General features: G+C 41.8%; 1 protein-coding gene across 1 annotated transcript in view; it reads right to left on the reverse strand.

The window, feature by feature from the left end:
* LOC308140494 (uncharacterized protein) overlaps positions 1-19,491 on the reverse strand; it is a gene marked incomplete at its 5' end in the record, with an annotated part of 81,236 nt that overhangs the window by 41,770 nt on the left and 19,975 nt on the right. The window contains 2 exons of the mRNA XM_080510309.1: positions 1,775-1,905; positions 6,315-6,425. Of these exons, the coding sequence (XP_080366435.1) occupies positions 1,775-1,905; positions 6,315-6,425 (242 nt within the window). The remainder of the gene's footprint in view (positions 1-1,774; positions 1,906-6,314; positions 6,426-19,491) is intronic.

The following is a 19,491-nucleotide window of genomic DNA, read 5'->3' on the forward strand; positions in this document are numbered from 1 at the left end:
TTCCCACAATGCTTTGTGTTCAGCACTCTCTATCGCTGCTTTAGGTTTTTGAATCTTTAAAAGCCTTTTAGTTGTTTTATCTGTTTAAACAGGTTTAAGTATTTTATATTTTATCCGACACATTAGTGTGTGATCATACTAACACACACACACACACACACACACACACACACACACACACACACACACACACACACACACACACACACACAATGGTTTCCGATCCCATGATACTCATGGTGAAATATCAATATTCATGTTATAGTGGCGACTTGTGGGTGAACATGTTACTATAGAGTCTATAGAGGCCTCGTCCACACGAGCCAAAATTCCTTCCACATGTCACTATGAACATGACTCAACATGAGGCTTCAGGCCATGTAGTACAAATGCCAGGCCTTTCAGGGTGCTGTGACTCTCCAAACAAACCAAAACACAGAAGACACTGAGCACATAGACATCTAGAAGTAGACTTCGGGCATAGCTTCTGCAGCGCCACCAGGAGCATGCAGTCCGCTATTGTTATGGGTATCAGATGACGTCATGGACCGCTGTGGGGGGAGTGACTTGTTGATTATGTGATCTTTTTTCCACAGATGATGGTCTTTGCCGTCCACACCTCACAGCCAAGCCGGGGTTTTAGAATTTCCCCAATCTGGGACTCGGGTTCAAAAAAACTTGTGTGGATGATCGGCCCAAAATGTTGCATTTACATGAACCTGCGTTCTCGTGTGGATGGTCAAAACGTCTCAAAGCAGCAGAGAGCTGCTGTCTCTCTGCCTCGCCGCAGGGGGCAGATTCTTTACAGAGCTGCAGGATCACAGTGAACACAGGTAAGGCCTTTCTTAGGAAGGCGGAGGCTTGAAGTTTGTTTTAACATATCAGTAAAACAGCACAGCTGAGTTCTGCTTCAGTACAGTAAAGAGGTAAAGTCTGTCAGCCGACGCTAATGTCTTCAGCCCTCCCACTCACACTCGGGGTGAGTGGGAAGGTCTCACTATGCCTCCAGCAGTTGAGTTTAAATGGGTTTAACATCTGCGTCTTACATGCAATGATTCCAAGTGAAAATGCAAAACTTTACTAGTGTTTACAGTTCCAATGACAACGGGGCTCAGAGCCACTCAAAACACAACTTTTTCAAAATGGCTGCCAAGGTGGAACTTTTAGAAAATGCTCCAACGGTCTTTTTTGTGGAAATGGTTAAGCGACCGTAGTCCATATTCTCTTGGGACTTAATAGTTTTATTTTGACAGTCACTGTAATAACAAAAACCAACAACATTGTTTTCAGGGTTTCTGCTATTTCCGTGGAAACAGACTTTTCAGAATGTTGCTGTGTAATCATGGAACTTTTCTGAAACAAAAACACCAAAACGATGTGTATGAACCTGAAACGTTGTCGTGTAAACAGGGCCTTACGGTCACAACAATTTTCAGTGGTTTGGACTAAAAGGGGGTGTGATTTTTGTTCAATGGAAAACTTTTTGTTTTCGTCCTGATTTGAAGGCAACTCAGTGCACTTCCATCACAGGGCCGACAAAACAACACATCAGTCGGTTTCAGGCTGAAAAGAGCAGACCTCTGTGACTCTACAGGAAGAGTTCACTCAACTGACATCCACTAAACAGGTCACTGTTTCATTTGACTCCTGTTTACTGAAGATGAAGCAGGTGTGAAAACCCTGTTCATGTAGAGAAAAACATTTTCACAGGCTCTTCGAAGGACAGCGCACGTCATTCCACGCATACTCCTCACAGCACACATAGGTGACTCACTGACTCTGGATGTCGCTGAGCTCCTGCTGTGTCTGCTTCTGCAGCTGCTGCAGGTGAAACGTCAGCTCCTGGCTCAGGACAGCGAAGCTCCACAGTCCTTGTCCCCCTGCTCCCTTGCCCAACAGCACAGCCTGCAAACCACCAGCGGTGACTACATTAGCTCGTCCAACCCATCATTCACACTGGTAGAACTGCTGATGAGACACACACACGTTAGAATTGTGACTTTCATGACAAAATGTGTGCGTTTATTGGTGTTTTACTGTTACAGTCCAATAAAGAACTTTTCTCCATGTGCCTGAGAGAGAAAGTTCCTGCTGCAAGATGTCGGCTCCATCTCCATCCAACAATGTTGTGGAGGGTTAATACAGATCGAGATCAATACAAACATTAATGTAGACGACATTAATGTCTTTATGGTGTGAGATCTTTCTCTTTCAGTTTATTCCTTTTTTTCAATTAGTTCATAACACAATTATTCACGATGGATGAAGTTTGCATAGTTTCATAGATTTTTACAGCAGTGGAATCTTTGCGATCAATACATTGAACAAGTCTATACAACAAACCTTGTATCACTATACCTGAGAGCAATCAGCAGTTAAAATAAAACCAAAGAATAGGATTTTGTTGTGTACATGCATGCAAATATATTAACTGATTAATTCAAATAATAAAACTGGATTGAAAAATGTTGCTTCCCGTATCAAATACTCTGTGACTAAAACGCAATCGGATGAAAAGCACTAAGTTCATAAGATTGTTTTTATTTGAGCTAGTGCAAGAAACCTTTTTTTTTTAATTGCTTATGGCTCCCAACAGTCATGAACTAATACTAATATTTTTGAATATGGTGATGGGATCCAGCAGAAAAATGATTGTGGTGAAAGTTGTCGTGGGTTACGATCAACTTTTACAATCAACTGTCCTCCATCAACGCAGCTCTGCCACAAAGTGTAACTTTTCATTATGTAGCCTTGTCTGTAATAGTTGAATGAATTCTAATGAGAACAGAGAAAATCTTTGGCTTAACATGACCTATTATGAAGGAAATTGCCAGATATTGTTGATAAATTGTTTTTTTTAGAAACATATTCAAAGTTTAATTCTATCCAATACTTGCTGTTATTATCAAACCTGTTCATTACCACTGAAGCCGTCTTGAGTGTGTAGCGCTACACTGCCTTGCAGAAGGACATTTTTTCAAGGAGTCGGACTGTGATTGATGTCTGAGTAAACTCGGTTGAGTCATTTGGATTTGGTCTGTTTTGCCTGGTGGCCTTCTGATCCAAGGAGCAACATTTGTTGATCATGTGATGCCAGCAGCACAGACTGAACACAGTGTCCAGACTGAGGAGGTCAAGCAACTGAAGCTGCGACGGATCACAATCAAAGAACAAATATAGTAAAGTAGCTGCATGCGGACTGCTTGTTCTTGTTGGGTATCGAGCCACTGCTCCATCTATTTGTTGGTTTAGTTATTGAGGCTTCATCCTGGATTACCAACAAAAGTATTCTTTGGGTGCTTAAGTCTGGATCTTGGGGAAAATACGTGCTTGTGATATTTGGACAAAAGAGATAAATGCTTCACAGTCATAAGTTATTATTTCTTGGGGAGGGTATTTCCAGCTCTCACTAGGCAAACATTGCATCATGCCGGGTAAAAGTGGGGATGACTCACAGGCTGATCACACCAAAAGCTAAACGCCAGACAAAGACATAAAAAACATAAACTCAAAGAGACGCTGGATCACATGACGGGAAGGGATAAAAGTTGTAGGAGGTGGCATCTATTCTGGCTGAGTCTGAACTTGTGGAGGTGCCGGCGTCTCGGTGTAGGCAGTAAGACAACAGACCCGCTGAGTCACGCTGGCAGAACACCACCGTCACCCCGTCCTCGCCGTCGTCTGTCTCCGTCCCCATGACTCAGCCTGCCAGTCTGACACACAAACTGCCACTATGTTCCATCTGCAGGCGCATTACGTTTGTTTTTCACTGCCGATCACTGTTCCTCGTCGCCAATCACGTGCAAACTTCCCTGGAAGTACGTTTCTCACCACTCGGCCAGTGAACTCAGCTCTTACTTGTTGTACTTCGGAATCGTCTGTGTGATAATCCAAAAGTGTAAACTCTTCCTCCAACATTTCACGCCATTCCAGGAACAAAGGTCCATGAGCCAAATGGAGCTGAACATACACGATTTGCAGAATTTGGATGTATAGAGTTATAAAAGATTCGCCGACTGAACTCAGAATATCACTGAAACAAACTGGGAATTCCGTCCACCTAAAGTCCGTGTGCTCGCCCTCTTCTATGTTCGGACCCGATACCAAGAAGAGCAGGGCCATCGCCTACAATCTCAGCGAGCTGTCCCACAATGTCGTGCTGATGAGCCTCACATCTACATAAATGTTAGAGCGGAGAATCATTACAGTCCCTTTGTTTTTCTGCTTTGGTCTTGTCTTGTCTTGTCTTTGGTCTGCTGTTATAGGATTGTTTCCACCGGTGTCCTAATGGGCCAATCCACTTCAAACTCCCTCATACTCCTCCTGTGGATTAGCCTTTCTGCTTATTGAATTGTTGGGACATTTCTACTTTAGTAAAGTTATACTAGCTATACACGAGGAGCGTGTCTGTGCTGGGTAGTTAAATCCGTTCTCAGATCATGAAGTCTCTCTTGGGTTAGACCAGGAGAGTTTATGGCTTCACAGCTAGCACATTAAAGTGAACATATATCACATATACAATCTCTGTGTTTACTTTGACTTTATGTATAAAAGAGTCAGATCAAAGTAATTTCAAGCTTTTATTTTGGTGACTGCCAAATGAAAATAGTTTTGCGGCTGCAGTTGTAATTAGTCAATGAGTTACTTTTTTGGGTTTATTTTATGTATTTAAACTGAAACTTGACTTGAAACATACTTAGTCGACTTTGTTTTTTGCAGCAAATTAAAAAGAAAAAATTACAACTTTCTTTATTCCTTGTGTTCGTTGTCGTTGTGTGTTTTTTGCGGGTTCATCTCGCCAACCTCCACTCATTTCGCCAGAGTTTTTATTTTAATGTATTTGCTTCTTCAGTTTTCACAATTACTTGACAAACTATTGGGAACAACACTAAAATCCACTAACAGCAACATAGGTTTGTCTTTGTGTTTTACTTTGTGCCATTAAGGCCGTGGAGCAGGGGAATTAATTAGATTTGAACCGCCCGTCTGAACAAGGCCTCGGGGGACGTTCCCCAACAAGCAAGACAAAGCAGATAAAAGCAAAGGAGGCCTGTAGAGGCTACTAATGCCACATCCACCGATTAGTCCTTATATCCTCCACCAAAGATTCACATTAGAGGAAAACATTAAGAAAACTCCAAACTCTCACAGACCAACCCACGCTTGATGTCTCTGTTACACTGGCAAAACTTGTCCGATCCCAGCGAAGCCGACTGTTAATGGAGACTGACGTCATGAAACACTCAAACCAAGCAGAAGATTTAGCTCCTAAACAGAAAAGTGAAACTCAAGCTGAAGTGGAGAGGACCAAACCAGTGAAATGAGACTGAATCTTATTTATTTAGATTTTATCTTTAATTTTTTGGTGCTTTTCAAAGTACAGGACTTAATTTAATTCATTTTTTGTTTTCAGTTTTTTGTTGCTCTTTTGGATTTTCTCAGCAATTGAAACATAACTAATATCTGAAATTCAAACATATATCCAGAATGACTGATTGGGAGTGACGACACAAGCAGCACGAGGAGAAAGTAGCATTCAAGGTTAAGTAAAGTGAGATGACCAAGAACAGGTCTGTCAGGCCTGATCGATGAGCTGGACGCACTGAATACACACTGAATACACACTGAATACACACTGAATACACACTGAATACAAACTGAATACACACTGAATACACACTGAATACACACTGAATCCATTTAGCATGTTCACCTTTATGAAAATAGGCTATCGGCCAGTGCACTGTGTACTGTGTACAGTGCACAGTGTACTTTGTACTGTGTACCGTGTACTTTGTACTGTGTACCGTGTAGCCAGTCATGTGAATAGTTTGAGGAAGAATGCAAATAGAAGAATGTACAATGTGGTTTGCAATGTCTGTAAATGTTTGTATTGAATCATCTTGCATCAGTTTTGAACATTTTGGATGAGGAGGCGCTAATCAGCTCAGCTTTTAGCAGAGATCCTACTCTTATTGTGGCGAGAGGCTTTTTCTCATCTGGCCCACCACAACTTTTGTTTGCAACAGCAATTATTGTGGTGATCAGCTACAGTGCACACACAAAAACCCAAAGCTCAATGTGTTTGTGTGAGCCTGCAGCTCAGCAGGCATTATATCACATCTGAGTCAGTCTGGTCCTTTAGTGTGCTCTTATTCCACCGGGTTTCTCCAGCACAATCCTCATCAAGACACAATTAAATAACTGTTCCTCCACTTTCTATGTTTGTGTCTCTCTGCTGATTTGAATTCTCTGCATCTGCCTCAAACGCACGGAAGCTTCAATGAAAAAGGTTGAAGTGTGAAAGTGGTCACCTGCTGGTCCTCAGTGGTCGGCGCCTGGAGGATGTTGACCTTGTATTCGAGCAGCTGCTGTAGTTTCTTCAGTGAAGCTGGAAAGTCCTCTTTCTTCTGGGAATCTGGAGACTTTTGAGAAAAAGACAGTGATTTAGTACCTTTCAAAGCAGCAAGACTTAAGATTGACAGCCGTAGCTCACAACCTGCAGTTTTCCCATTCACCAAAAAGCTCATTAAGTGAAGCAGGAGCAGAAAATGCGTGTGGATGTTTGGCATTACAGTAAATCTTTCATCTGCTCATTGTTTGGCCTGACTGTCCAGATGCCATCCCTGACTGCGATTAGAGCAACACCCAATTAGCAAAACAAGCTGTGACACAGGGCCTATATGGAATGGAGAGAGACAGGAATGATGGGAGCAAGAGGCAGAACTGAGGCCTCGCTTCCGTCACCGAGGTCTAGTCTGAGCCGGGCCGAACCATGAAATGATTTCCTGATGTGCCACGGCACCTCCTGGTGGAAAATACTGTCCTCACATCATTCACTTCTATTCAACGGAAAATCCAAGAAATCGCTCTGAGCTTTATTTTGCTGGGAGAGATCAGAACTTCAGCCACAACCATGTTAGCTTTGATGATAATGCTAACAGGCTAGCAAAAAAAGCACCTCGCTTGTGAGTTTCCACCGTGGAGAAATGCTGGACATTGTTGATGGAAGAAGGCGCAATACTTCAAAATAAGATGACTTGCACAATGCACAATACACGTCAGATTTATCGTGATCGCGATAAAACAAATAAAGCTGGACAATGCATCGCAAATAAATCATTACCATAATAGGAAGCTGGAAGATATATTAGAAATGGATCATTATTGAGATATCAGTATGTGCAATATATGGCAAATTCCTTTTTAGTAACAGCCTGCGATGTATTACAAATTCATTGTTTTTCCAATATCAATATCTGTATTATATCTCAAAGCTGTAAATATCAGCACATCAATATGCACAAGGTACTGTGCTATCTCAGGTGTATCGTTATCATGGTGTGCACATTTGTATTATATAAGAAATGGAATATTATCACAACATCAACGTAACGGAATTCAAATCTATATTTATTGCAAAGTCAAAATCCGCAAAGTATCCCAACTTTATAGTGATCGCGACACCAACATGTGCAGCATATCGCACATTTATGATTAGATGATATCAACATCCACAATTTTTTAATATCGCAAAACTAACAAATGAAAAATGTATCGAACATTCATCACAATATTGTCCTTCATTACTGAAAAATACTGAACTTAACTAAACCTCACTAAATCGTGTTTTCATGCGTATTTAAAATAAAAAAATTTTAAAAATGATCTTAGTATATACAGTATCATATAATGAGCTAACGCAAATCGGAGCTGTTCCCACTTGGCCAGTTAACCAAGATACTTTTAAAAATCTGCTCGTTGGTGGTGAAAAACGAGAGGCGACATCCAGATGTGACGACAACAGAAAGGAAGACATGAGCAGCTGGACTTCAACACATCACGTTTCTGCTTGATTAAACACCAGTGAGAGATTCTTTTTGGGGGTTTACGTTTCTTTTTGGAGCTGGCAGACTTTGAACGCCTCACAGATGGTCCTGGTTGTAATGCACCAGGCTGCAGGAAGCAGGATGTTGATTTGTGGTGTGGCTTTGCGTGATTTTGCGGCTCCCGAAAAAAAACCTTTCTGTCCCAAATCTGGAATATTATTCAGACTTCATATGAAAATATTTACAGAAAATCAACACTGTTGCCTCATTTTATAAAATGAAACTATATTTTCATGAAAATGCTTCGATAGTGTGATCCAAGTCATAGTTCATTATATTTCATTAAAACTGGAGACAAAAATATCCCAAACTAGGGCTGAACAATATACAGCTAGTTATTGCTTACACAATTAGAACTGGCATAATATTCACATATACAATGAATTGACAGATCTAATTAATTCATACTTGGTCGCTACAGGAAAAAAAAAATCACAGCTGTTGTAAATTGGAGCAAGAAGACCGTTATTCAAAGCACAGCAGAGGTTGTTCACATCCACTTTATTCTTGATTTCTCCTTTGAATGAATGAAAACTTTCACTAATCAAGACCAGTCAACTAGTACATAAACGGCAGCTGAATCTGGTTTTGTTTTCATTTAGATTTTTTTTTTTAATCCGCTGAATTTAAGCATCAAAATGCTATCACTTGAGTTGAAGTTATAATTTAGCTGCCTAAAAAAACCCAACAACAAACAAACTAACTGTAAAGCTGCACTAGCTTGACATAGCTTTCTGCTTTTAAAATCATTGTTGAGCTTCAGCGTCAAAATGCTACCTATAGGAATCGGTCCGCAAAAATAACTTTAGGGTCAATGAACGAGTCGCTTTAATGTGCTAAACTTTAGCATCAAACAATAACTGAATAAAGCAAGGTCAGCTAACAAAACTGCTAAGTTAAGTTCTAATATAATTGTTTAAAGACAAGCTAAGCTTCTTCCTGAGCTTTAGCTCTACATGATTAACGGTTTAAAAAATGCTGCTGCAGCAGACGACGTCTTTGACAAAGGTTTGAAACTTCAGCATCAAAATGCTGAACATATAGCTACGTTAGCTAAGGTTCAGGCTATGTTATAACCAAGGTTCTTGAACAAAAATGACCCAATGTTGAACTTTGTTGTCAAAATTCTGGCCCGAGACCAAGACCAAGTCCAGACCAAGATCTTGGGTTCTTGAGAACAAGTGTACTACAATGCTAGCGCGAGCAGCTCTGTAATTGAATAAGGTTTATACTAACGTGTTTAAAAACTGAACCAAAGATCTTTGAAAGTGACTCAAAAATCCAAAGAAAGAAGCTTCAACGAGCAGAGGTGGAAACTGCAGCTCCAACTGCAAGAAGTGAAAGGTGCAACTTCACCCGGCACCAGATATACGTTGGTTCCTTACAATCCGGGGGCGTTTCCTCCTACCTGTACGCACACATGGAGAAACTACAGATGGACGGGAGCCAATTAATTCCTCCGCTGGCTGAGCAGCAAAGCTTATATGTGTGGGCACGTTTGATCAAACGCAATCAGAACAAGCCCATTGTGTTTTAATCCGGAGAATTTTGTTAAAGGAAGACACTAAAAAAAATGTGTACAGTATTTAAGTAGGTGACATTCAGGGGCCTGACAAAATCCTTGTATTTTTCTGAAAAAAAAAAGGTAATTATAAAGTAAAATCACTCCTGATGAATGTGGGACGCTGTGATTCTCCGCTCATTACCGTCCAACCTCGTCTCCCAGAAATTATGTTTATGTACAGCTAATTTGTTTTCCCAATTACGCTTCCCAGCACTGCATAATTGCTGGAACAAATGAGCGGTATATAAATGTGATTTCTAAGAGATGGAGGATGACGAATGTGAACTAACATCATTTACGGTTTTAAATTAAATTACAATGAGATGTTTTTGCACCGATACAAAGTATCAGTAATTCACCAGGTCATCTTGAGGAAGAGGAAATAAAGAAATGTTCAAATCGTTCAAAAGTTTCAGCAGCATTTAAGAAAATATAATGGCCAAAAACTAGAGAAAAATGGACTTAGTATAAGTAACAGTAATTGTATAAACCTGATAGCCATCGATAGCATTAAGCTAAGTTCTCATCTTTCTGTTTCAATTAAATTAAATTAGTGAACATAACAGCGACTATGGCTGTAGCTTTAAGTTCACTGCAACTTGAATGGTGTTAATGCTGATTGTACTTACTAAAGCAAGCTTAACGTAGCATAAATTCAGACACTGACTAAAGAGCTATGACAGCTAAGGAAAGTTGTAATATAAATACTTTAAAACAAGCTTAACTTGTTAGTAGCAACACAGTACTAACTGTACTGCATGAACAGTCCCAAAGTGCTTTTCATGGTTAATCACATTCACCCATTCTCACAGGCTGCGGCCATGCAAGGCGCTGTCACACCTTTGGATGCTTTGACATGTGGACAAGAGGAGGTCAGAATCAAATCTGCAACCTTCCGTTTGGGACAACGAGTCCGAATTAACTGACGAGTTCCCTGAGCTGTTTGAAGCTTTAGCATCAAAATACTAACTGTATAGCTACGTTAACTTTAAGCTTCAGATGCACGTTGCCAACTGTGTAGCTTAGCCAACGGTAACTTTAGTCAAATAACTAATTACTTCTTTTAAACAGATTCAATTCTTTTATTTTAATCCAGCCATGTTCACTAAACCACTAAACCAGCCTATCTGTAATAAAACTATTTATATACAACCAATAAATTCACAACCTGACATTTGAACAGACACACAATTTAATTTCTGATTTAAAAAAAAGACAAATAAACTTAACAATATTGAGCCAATTTACGAAACAAATAACTGACATAAAACAAAACAAAGAGAATACGTTGGGTTTTCAAGCAAACTGAAGTCGACCAAACTAAACCAGCTGAGACTTTGACAGGACCCGTTCACGGCAAATACTTAACTATTAAATAATGCTGACAACTATTTAAATAATGCTGAGAAAACTTACAGTCTCACAAGATTTCAACGGCAAATGATGCTGTAAAAACCCCTTAAGATAAAACCAGACTCACAGCAGGACTCGGAGAGACGGAAGCGTTCATGATGATGGACTCTAAACTCTGGGCTGCTCAGACCTTGTGGGTTTGTTGTAGTGTTAGTTGGTCGGTGGGTGGGCCGCCCCGCTGTGTTCATGGAGACGACCCTAACGACGACCTCCCACTGGGGGGGGGGGGGGGGGGGGGGGGGTTTCATCAGGGATGGCGAGCATGACTGATCTGCTCACTCAACCTCACAACTGAGAGAAAGAGTTTTCCAGAGTCTCAGCAGGAAGATAAGAAAGACCACCCTGCTTCCATATCTTTACATTTTTATGATGACTGTAGAAACCTGAACTTTACGCTTGACAAGTTTCTAGTTGGAAAGTACAAGCCTGAGGAGTCCAGGTATCTGATGGTATCAGTCCTGAATCTGACCTCATGGAAGTATAAACCAAGGAGCATCATGGAAACTAAAGACCTGCTCCTTAAAAGCAGTGTCTTATGTAACTCAAACTTTTGAACTTATAGTGCAAAAGCAGGGGAAGCTAACATGGTAATGTTAGCCAGTAATGTTAAGAGTTATTAATCATGAGTTTTGTCACAAGTAGCTCGTCGTCTCGGCACGACACATAAAGTCTCTGTTTATTAAAGATTAAACACCTCCGTTCAGAAGAGTTTTAGAAGTAGCTCCGTGCTAGCATAACTTTGGCTCTCTGTGAGCGACCGATCTAAATCCACCTACATCATCAGATTCCTCTGTTCTGAGCAACAAAATCTAAAGTAAAGCTTTTTAACCAGAGGACCAAGAAGCTGTGAAATACTCATTTGAGACGCCAGCTAGCTCTCCTTCTCGTTCCAATGTTGATTACAAACGGACGGATGAGTACAACACCTCACCCCCCCCCTCCAGCCCGCCCTATGCAGGAATCCGAGGCTGGGAATCCTGATCACACCCCGGGTGTGACTGGCTGGGAGCGGCCGACTGGCAGGAATCCAAATCACATATACCTTGATAAGCAGGCAGGTATGAAGGAGCAGGGCCTAATGGCATGTCCACACACACACACACACACACACACACACACACACACACACGCACACGCACGCACACACACACACACACACACACACACACACACACACACACACACACACACGCACACGCACACGCACACGCACACACGCACACGATTCCCCCCAGAATTATGGTTAATAAATCACAACTGAACTCAGTATTTATTTCTGTAAAAGTGTTAAAATACCTCAAATACTTGTATTTTGAATCAATAGGTTAATTTTAAAGGTGCTGAGTTAGCATGTTATGCTAGTTCCGGAGCTCTAATTCTCATTAATTTAGAGATAGTTAAAACTGAACCATATGAGGAGCAACCTTTTCTGTCCTCATTCTGTTCTATTGACCAACAAGACACTGTTTTCATTTATTGATTCCAGGGGATTCGAACCGCTGACTCTCTGTTGAAACGCTGAGAGCAAGGTTCTACTTGGCTCAGTTTTCCTGTTTGTGAAAAAGAAAGTGAGACAGCTTTCCTTCTGAACCGGAGGCCGATGAGGTCGGAGGTCAGTGTATTTAAGGCAGCAACATGATGGCGTCCCTCCAGCTTGGCTCGACGCTGACTCACAGCTGAGATATGTCGCTTCCTTCCTATTGGTCCAGACGATAAACTGGCTCTAAAATGCAAGGGAACGTACAACTGTCCATACAGAAACCAGGAACAGGAAGGAAACCAGGACTGAGTCTGATGCTTCACTAACGTTCCTTCTCCTCTTCTTGTTTTTTAGTTTTAAATTGAAATCACTCATGAAATATGTCGTTGACCTTCATGTTCACGGTAAACCTTCGTACTGGAACCGCAGGAAAAAAGTATTTTTTTATGTTTTTAATCAGCTGCTGTTTGTGTGATAACAGATGTATTTATTTAATGTATTTTGTATTTAATGTATTAAAGGTCCCATATTATACTAAATGGACTTTTCTTGGCTTTAAACATATAAACAACATAAAAGTGCTATTTGGGGTTTATATACATCCCCAAAGTGTTTTTTTCATTGATTCCCTCAAGCTTGAGTTCACATTGATCTTTCTCTGTTGAAAGATCAACAGAGAAAGATCACCTTGATTCAATTTGATGACGCGGCACCACCTTGCTGATGCAGCACAGAGCTGGAGAAGCCCCGCCTCCAGGAAGATTGACATGCGGAGAAACCAAAACAAGACACGCCCACCAATGTGCCAAGGAGCCTCTTCTCTGCTCTCTCAGTCTCTGCTGCTTCACATTGAACGCTGCTGTTTCTGCTGCTGTCGATAACTGTTTTCACCTTCATGTCCACTGGAGAAAATGTGTTTTCACCTTCATGTCCACTGGAGAAAATGTGTTTTCACCTTCATGTCCACTGGAGAAAATGTGTTTTCACCTTCATGTCCACTGGAGAAAATGTGTTTTCACCATCATGTCCACTGGAGAAAATGTGTTTTCACCTTCATGTCCACTGGAGAAAATGTGTTTTCACCATCATGTCCACTGGAGAAAATGTGTTTTCACCTTCATGTCCACTGGAGAAAATGTGTTTTCACCTTCATGTCCACTGGAGAAAATGTGTTTTCACCTTCATGTCCACTTGGAGAAAATGTGTTTTCACCATCATGTCCACTGGAGAAAATGTGTTTTCACCATCATGTCCACTGGAGAAAATGTGTTTTCACCTTCATGTCCACTGGAGAAAATGTGTTTTCACCTTCATGTCCACTTGGAGAAAATGTGTTTTCACCTTCATGTCCACTGGAGAAAATGTGTTTTCACCGTCATGTCCACTGGAGAAAATGTGTTTTCACCTTCATGTCCACTGGAGAAAATGTGTTTTCACCTTCATGTCCACTGGAGAAAATGTGTTTTCACCATCATGTCCACTGGAGAAAATGTGTTTTCACCTTCATGTCCACTGGAGAAAATGTGTTTTCACCTTCATGTCCACTGGAGAAAATGTGTTTTCACCATCATGTCCACTTGGAGAAAATGTGTTTTCACCATCATGTCCACTTGGAGAAAATGTGTTTTCACCTTCATGTCCACTGGAGAAAATGTGTTTTCATCTTCATGTCCACTTGGAGAAAATGTGTTTTCACCTTCATGTCCACTGGAGAAAATGTGTTTTCACCTTCATGTCCACTGGAGAAAATGTGTTTTCACCTTCATGTCCACTGGAGAAAATGTGTTTTCACCTTCATGTCCACTGGAGAAAATGTGTTTTCACCATCATGTCCACTGGAGAAAATGTGTTTTCACCATCATGTCCACTTGGAGAAAATGTGTTTTCACCATCATGTCCACTGGAGAAAATGTGTTTTCACCTTCATGTCCACTGGAGAAAATGTGTTTTCACCTTCATGTCCACTGGAGAAAATGTGTTTTCACCTTCATGTCCACTGGAGAAAATGTGTTTTCACCATCATGTCCACTTGGAGAAAATGTGTTTTCACCTTCATGTCCACTGGAGAAAATGTGTTTTCACCTTCATGTCCACTGGAGAAAATGTGTTTTCACCTTCATGTCCACTGGAGAAAATGTGTTTTCACCTTCATGTCCACTGGAGAAAATGTGTTTTCACCTTCATGTCCACTGGAGAAAATGTGTTTTCACCTTCATGTCCACTGGAGAAAATGTGTTTTCACCATCATGTCCACTGGAGAAAATGTGTTTTCAGGTACCAGTATGGTTCCACACTATTTGGCTTACTGAAAGAAGAAGCACAGCGGCGAATGTGGCTGGACTTTTTTTTCTTTTCCGTAAAGAATGTGTTTGTTTGTGAGCGACTCTTCACCAAAGAAGCTTCCAGAACTACGGTACTTTGAAACTGGACTTCCTCAGAAGCTCATCTTGAAACCTGCTGCTATTCCCACAATAAAAGACTAACGAGGGCCGAGATGTGTCAGTACATTACTACAACTACCAGTGTGAGCTGCTGGCTACGTCACCCAGGGGGTGGAGGAGGCGGCTGTGAGCTGGGCCACAGTCTCCGTGAGGGTGGAGGAGGTGGAGGAGCTGAGAACAACCCGTTTCATGAGAGGTGACGTCAGAGGTCCGTTTCACGAAGCAGGTTTAAGAAGCCCTGAGCTTAACCCCGAGCTCTGAATTGAGTTACACTGAGACAGAAAACGCGGAGTTTTCGGTTTCACGACGCCGGATTTTGATCAGTTTGATGAACTCGGAGTAGTTTCACCTGGAGTCAAGCGCGTGCACCACGACTCTAAAAAGACCGCATCAATGGAGCCCCGATTCAACGAGTCACCATGACAACTGAGACGCGGAGGGCGGAGTTTTTTACGCCAGTGGAGCAGGAAGTATTGATCCCATCATATGGCGAATATGAACGTATTAAAAACAAAAAAATGCAACGTTGCAGCGGCTGCTAAAGAGAGGGAGGCGGCGTGGAAGAAGATTGCTGCTCAAGTGAATGTGTAAGTTCAAACGTCTTTGTCATCGCAATATTATTGCAAGGGAATACTGCTTGATGGTAGCTTATTAATTTATTTCTTTTAGGTGCAATTCCGCGGGGGAGAAGCCTCTTGGCAGCAGCTGAAAGTGAAATATAAAAACATTGTCCAATCGGGTAAGACCGCTGCCAATTTAATTGTTAATCAATACATTTCTTAACGTAATTTCGATCATGTGTGACATTGTACAGTAAATATCAAGTGGCCATTTGACTGTGAGGTGTTTTATTCCAACATATCGCTGTTTTCAAACACATAAATGTCTCACCCATATCATGTGCTGTCAAATAATTAAGGCTAAACTAACGCAGACTTTACTCAGCCAACAGAAAGAAGGCAGATGTAAAACGGGTGGTGGCCCAGCACCTCCACCTTTAACAGAGGCAGAGGAGCCCTAAGCCAGAATGTTGGGAGGCCAGTGGCTGAGGGAATCCCTGGAGGAGCTCCTCTTCAGAGCTCACCCCTCAAGATACCACTTCCTTCATAATATAGAATATGCCGAGGCCTATATATCTCTTTAAGCCTATTTCTGTTCATCTTTATTTCCCCATCATGTCTTTGTTTTTGTCACCCAACAGATTGTGATGGTGCTCTCTGCCTGCTGGACCCCCTCATGCCACAACAGACCTTGTAAGTAGGCAACACTCCAAAGATCTTGCAAAATGGTAGTTTAAATATACTGAAACATATTCATGTAGGATGAAGAGTACGAGGAAACCCTGTCTGCTGCCTTTACAGAGGAGGATCCACAAAGGCCTATAGAGGTATGATAGTTCTCATCCCGTTTACATTTCTGAAACATTGTGGTGGAATAAAGAGTGATATTTTGTCTACACTGAAGTATTGACACATTATTTTTAACAGGGCCTGGCTGGGCAGCAGCAGGAGGGCCCCTCAACATCCACTGCAAGGACTGACACAGTGAGACAGATGTTCAGTAAACACCAGAGGTTCATTCTGTGGAATTCATGTCCAACTGTAATCATTGAATGTCCTCCTTATGTCCTCCCAGTTATCTGTAAAACACATCTATAGACTCCACCTGCTCCAGAAGATGGAAAACACTGCTAAGGAAATGCAGTAGTTGGACCGCCAGATTAGAAATGCAGATGTGTAAATTGAACTACTGGAGCACAAGTTAAGGGTGGGTGTACAGTCCCAGGTGAATTATGCTAACTACTAACTACATTAACTAAACTAGCTCTTGTATTTGTAGGAAATAAAAAAGACCAAATGAATTGTGCATCATGTCTTTATTTGGTGGTGGTGGTGGTGATCAGACCCCGAAGTGATGATGGCATATGGTGTCTCTGACAGCTCTGCCATTTGCAAGGAAACGCAGCGCAACACACAATATCTGCTATGACGTCAGGGCAAGGCTCAGCTGGTGATGTTGCTAATGTACAGAGCGATTAAACTGTGGATGTACATAATGGTCTCTGCAGTAAAACGTACCGCTCAAAAAGGAAGGTGTCTGGAAATGCCAGTACATCTATGGTCTGATGATGATCTGTCTGCCAATATTAAATTCTGGGTGAAGTAATGCTGCGCCTTCATCAATCGGATCATTATCAAAAGCACATTCCATATTGAGGGAATAAAGTTGACGTCTAATTTGCCTCGGGAATAAGGCACTGCAGAACTGTTTCACCAAAACTCCCCCGCTGAATGAGGAAATGAAATCCCGTGTCCGTCTGAAAGGGGGCGGAGCCAGAGCAAAACTCCGTGTTCACTGACAAAAACCTGCTCCCGACCAGGTTAGTTCTAGAGCGTCTGTTGCCCCGGTAACTGACCGGGAGTTGACGTTACACCGCTTCGTGAAACAGGCTTGAGTTACCCCGCTTCCTCCGGTTTGAGTTACCTCCCGTTGTGAAACAGGCTTGAGTTACCCCGCTTCCTCTGGTTTGAGTTGCCTCCCGTCGTGAAACGGAAAATCCCGCATTTCCCTCAACTCGGTGTTCATTAACCTAGGGTAATCGATAAACCTGCTTCGTGAAACGGACCTTAGCTCAGTCCAATATATCGCTATAATTTCACAAGTTTTGAGTGTTGTATACTGTATCACCTAAATTATTATCCCACATGAGCATAGGATGGACTGTGAAACATGAAATATAGACAAATATGGGTCCTTTAATGTCGGCTGCTGGAACCATTAATTATGAAAAGTATATGAAGGTTAAATGTAACTGCCAACTTTAAGAAGGATCTACTGCTGATTAACTATGGATTAAATTATCTTGATATATGTCTACAGGATGTTAATAAATCCGGTCTTTTATGTCCACAATATCATTTACATCATTGTCATCATAAAAAAAGAAACATTTCAGTCTTCCTTCTTTATCTATCCAAGAAGGAAGAATCAAACATTATTTTACTTTTCAAAAAAAACTTTTACTCTACAGTTATCCTACAGGTGTGTGTGTGTGTGTGTGTGTGTGTGTGTGTGTGTGTGTGTGTGTGTGTGTGTGTGTACTTGAGTTTTTCCACACTTGGTTTTTCTTCTTGTTTTAGTATGAAGCTGGTTGTATTTGGTCTCTGGAGGAACGCATGACGCACTGGAAACTAACTTCCTGCTGCTTATGGTATTTTGCTCTTTGAGAATTACTCTGAAGACATGAATCAATACACAACGAGGCAAACACCAGAGCATGTGATCTACATCCAGGGGATTCAGTGTTTGCAGTGCAAGGTGGACGGTGCAGCGGTGCGCGCTCTGGTTCTGCACTATAAAAACTGCAGAACCAGTTTTTCAGCATCTCTTGGCCAGGTGAGAAAGCAGCATGTGGCTCCGCCTCTGTTTGCTCCCGGCCCTTTTGGCTCCACCTCCTCTGATTGAAGCCGGCTGCCGCTGTGGCAGGTGTGACGAGAGTCAGGTAAATAAAGTAGAGGAGCCCAACATGTGGCCCAACTCCCCTACCACGGGTCGTATGGAGGGTCGTATGGAGAGTTGTATGGTGGTTCATATGCAGGGTTATATGCAGGGTCATATGGAGGGCCGTATGGAGGTTCATATGGTGGGTCTTATGGAGGGTCGTATGAAGTTCACCCTGGTGAACGAGAGGGTCGTGTCCCTACGCCTTAGGGTAAGGGACAGGTCTCTGACTGTTGTCTTGGCCTATGGACCGAACAGCAGTTTAGAGTAGTAATGAGAAACCCGACTGCTTGAATTGACTCATGGGTTTTTGACTCGTTCATCCACGTGAGCTGGTTGTCTGAGTCATTTGAGTCATTTGATTCAGTTGGGCTTGTGCACCATTTCCTCCCACACCAGGACCTGGAGGCTCGGCTGAACTGCGACTTGAACCACGGAGAAGCTCCATGTATTCATAGTAAAATGCTGAAACACTTCTGAGGAAAATAAACAATAATTAGTTAATAACTCATTTTTAATGGCCCTGGTCTCCTTATTCTAGATTATCTGTGTTGTTTCGGAGGTTTGTTTGAACCAGGAAATACATTTAATAAATGATTGAACTGAATAAATGCCCAGCATCCACAATGGCAGATATACAGTGTATATTAATATATACATATGATTTCATGGTTTATTTTTTCTTCCAACATTCTGATTTTCTTTTTCACTCATATCAATAAATAATGTGATGTTCATAAAGGCAGAACTAATTATAGGGGACAATATTAAATGTAACACAATACATGCTACACTTGTATTTTAACATTATGTAATGTGTATTTATTCTTGTATTTATCTCTACAAGCTTCATGAAACAATGTGTGTGTTTTTTTCCCCCGCCGTCACTCTTCATCGAAACTTTCTGAGCGGAGCAGAGCTGCAGACTTTCAGGTGAGGGAGGGGCGGAGGGCTCACCGCTCACCAGGTGAACGGCACCCGCATAAAGTGCTACTGACCGATTCAGTGGAGGTGAATGACTCTTTCGAGTTTCGAGCTGACTCGAGCATTTGAGCTGAACCACTGAGACGAGGTGAGTCTAGCATTCGTGCTGAACGACACATACAAGGTGACTCGAGCTGCTGAAAGCCTCATGTGACCTTACGTAGCCGGTAACGGTGCGGCTACTCGCTGCTTCTAGCAACTATTAGCAGTAGCATTACA

This window comes from Blennius ocellaris (genome assembly GCF_963422515.1).
Source record: "Blennius ocellaris genome assembly, chromosome: 15".
Classification (NCBI taxonomy): Eukaryota; Metazoa; Chordata; class Actinopteri; order Blenniiformes; family Blenniidae; genus Blennius; species Blennius ocellaris.